Source organism: Sitodiplosis mosellana, unplaced genomic scaffold (genome assembly GCF_009176505.1).
Source record: "Sitodiplosis mosellana isolate CC-2019 unplaced genomic scaffold, AAFC_SMos_1.0 Smas_scaffold_4703, whole genome shotgun sequence".
Lineage (NCBI taxonomy): Eukaryota > Metazoa > Arthropoda > Insecta > Diptera > Cecidomyiidae > Sitodiplosis > Sitodiplosis mosellana.
This window is the reverse complement of record NW_022599945.1, coordinates 1-2,492: the sequence shown is the minus strand read 5'-3', so window position 1 is coordinate 2,492 and position 2,492 is coordinate 1. Positions and strand designations below refer to the sequence as shown.

General features: G+C 36.6%; 1 protein-coding gene across 1 annotated transcript; it reads left to right on the top strand.

Annotated features, from left to right (window-relative positions):
- Positions 1-339: 339 nt before the first annotated feature.
- Positions 340-2,286, top strand: LOC129572307 (CARD- and ANK-domain containing inflammasome adapter protein-like; the record flags this gene model as incomplete). Its single annotated transcript, XM_055452251.1, has 7 exons — positions 340-572; positions 685-725; positions 957-1,029; positions 1,701-1,754; positions 1,819-1,917; positions 2,016-2,114; positions 2,188-2,286. Coding segments are annotated over exons 1-7 (484 nt in total), but the record flags the coding sequence as incomplete, so codon positions are not given.
- Between the last annotated feature and the right edge of the window lie 206 nt (positions 2,287-2,492).

Sequence of the window (2,492 nt, the reverse complement as noted above, 5' to 3'; positions counted from 1 at the left end):
GTATGTTACAGGCTCCGTTCATTTCGCGCTATCCCGCTCTGTTGTATGTCGTATATATGGTATATATTCGCTTCATTCGGCTCTATGGACTGTGTACACTATGGATACTTAGATCGGAATGAAGCGTTTATGAAGCGCGTTGAGCGCAAATTACAAACGGGTATAGTTCCTTTCGGTGTATAGATGTTTGAAAAAAAGCCCATTGGAGCTTGTTTCCATGCAAAATTTTTCATTGTGTCTTAACATCTGCATCTGCGCATTCCAAACATCGAGAAATTAGCAAATAGACAAAAAGCGAGAACAATTTTTATTTGGACAATTTGTTTGCGAACTCAGTCGAAAGGAATTTTAATTTGCTACCCGTGTAATAATGACGACGAGCAAGAATGGAAACCCATTTTTTGAATACTTTATTTGCTAACTCCGTCGTAAGGAATTTGGTTTTGCTGTACGTGGCAAAGTAAGGACAAGATTACAACATTCAATTTTTGACTATAAATGAGCCATCAAAATCGTAGAAATTTAGTTATTGTTCAAGTGATTCGATTATAAAATGTCCAAGCAATTGATGGGTGAGTCTCTTCTTAGCTCTTTTTTCCTGTATTTTCTTTCTGATTTTTTTTTGACAATACTTGAGATTTCGGTCACTTATTGTGTTTTAATCATCGTTTTCTCTCCGTTTAGTTTGTCTGGTTCTGGTTGCGGTTTTGGGAGACCAATTCATGGTAACTTAACATTTTGTCTGTATATTTTTATTGTATGGGATCGATCGATGACATAAAGAATATTTGCTCATATTCCATACAAATTGACTTTTCGGAAACATAAATCCGACATTTTGTTTTTGCAAATAGTATCTTTGGGTTAAAATGTCAATTGAATTTTCATTTCAATTCGTTCAAATTTGTTATTCCAAACTAATTATCCTTTATTCGATCTTAATTTTCAACATGAAGCAAATTGAAGGTGGCGGTAACGATGGCAATGGCTGTGGGTGTGTCCACAAAGTAAAGGGAGCATTAACGCTAGGTAAGATTTATGCTCCATTTCTTTCTAAAGTTTCATTCTCACCATTCCACACACAAAGAATCTCTTGATGTATGAAGGCATTTTCCATTTAATCCAGGCCATAATAACCAAAACTCAATTCGACTCATGAAAAATTCGTTGTATTTTGTTCGATGTCCTTCACGAAAAACTTGAATATAGATTTACACATAGCTCAGCGTTCATGTGCTCGTTTGCATAGCCCTTGTGTGTGGATGCACGGATTTATATTTAAACAAATCTGCTCAATATAGGCATATTTCAAGATCGCTTTATTCGTATCGAAATACGTGGGAGAGTTCAACTTGAAGCTGTCATTAACACATTGAGAGTGAACATTGTCGTTTACGCACACAGTCTCACACACACATACATACACAAGCATCGAAAGTCCCTGTGTACTGTGATAGTTTAATGCAATCCTTACCTAGAGGGCCGATGTCGTTTTTGACTCACCAAGAACGCGAGCTTGCATATTCTATAGGTTTTCCGAAAACCGTTTTCGACATACGATATCCATTTTCTTTTCTCTGTGGAATTGAAGACGCCCTCTGAATAACTGGACACTCATTTCCCTATAATTTGAGAAAAGATAGTGGAAGAGTTCATCTCACTTTCGATTTACTTCACTGATACATTTTTGCAATTTTTAGTAAACAAAAAAGACGAAAGAGGCCGAACAGCTCTTCATGACGCTGCTGAGAATGGTAACTTTGAATTGAGGTTACCAAATCAGAAATTGACTGAATCTATTTCATTGATCTGTTTCAGGTAATTTGGAGGACGTTAAAAAGCTCATCAAGAGAGGAGCTAAAATTCATTCGACAGACAAAATCAAGCGGACACCTCTTCATTTAGCTGCTGCAAATGGTAATGTTGCTTAGCTGCTAGCAATGGTTGTTGAATATTCATTTTCGATAAATAAGGAATTGGTTTTAACTCGTTCATTGATTGGTGTTATTTTTCAGGTCACAAGAATGTCTCTGAAAAGCTGATCACGAAAGGTGCCAATGTTCATTCTGAAGACCACTTAAAACAAACACCTCTTCATTTAGCTGCTGAGAAGGGTAATTTTGTTTATTTATGGTCACTAAATCAGAAATCAGTTTGTCGTGTTCATTGATTTGTGTTATTTTTCAGGTCACAGGGATGTCGCCGAAATGCTCATCAACAATGGAGCCTTCACTGATGTTACAGACAATCTTGAACGGACACCACTTCATTATGCTGCTATGAAGGGTAATGTTACATATTTATTTGCACTTATGAGCTAACAATCTGTGCCATTTTTCATAAGGCTCCACTCGTATTAAGTTTTTATTATGAGTGTTAAGGTGCTTGCAACGCCCTTCAATATAAGAAAAATACAAGTGGAGGATGGCACACGGAATTAATCCTAGGGGCTTCACGCGATTTTGCAGAACGCAAATAACTCTGAAAAAAAA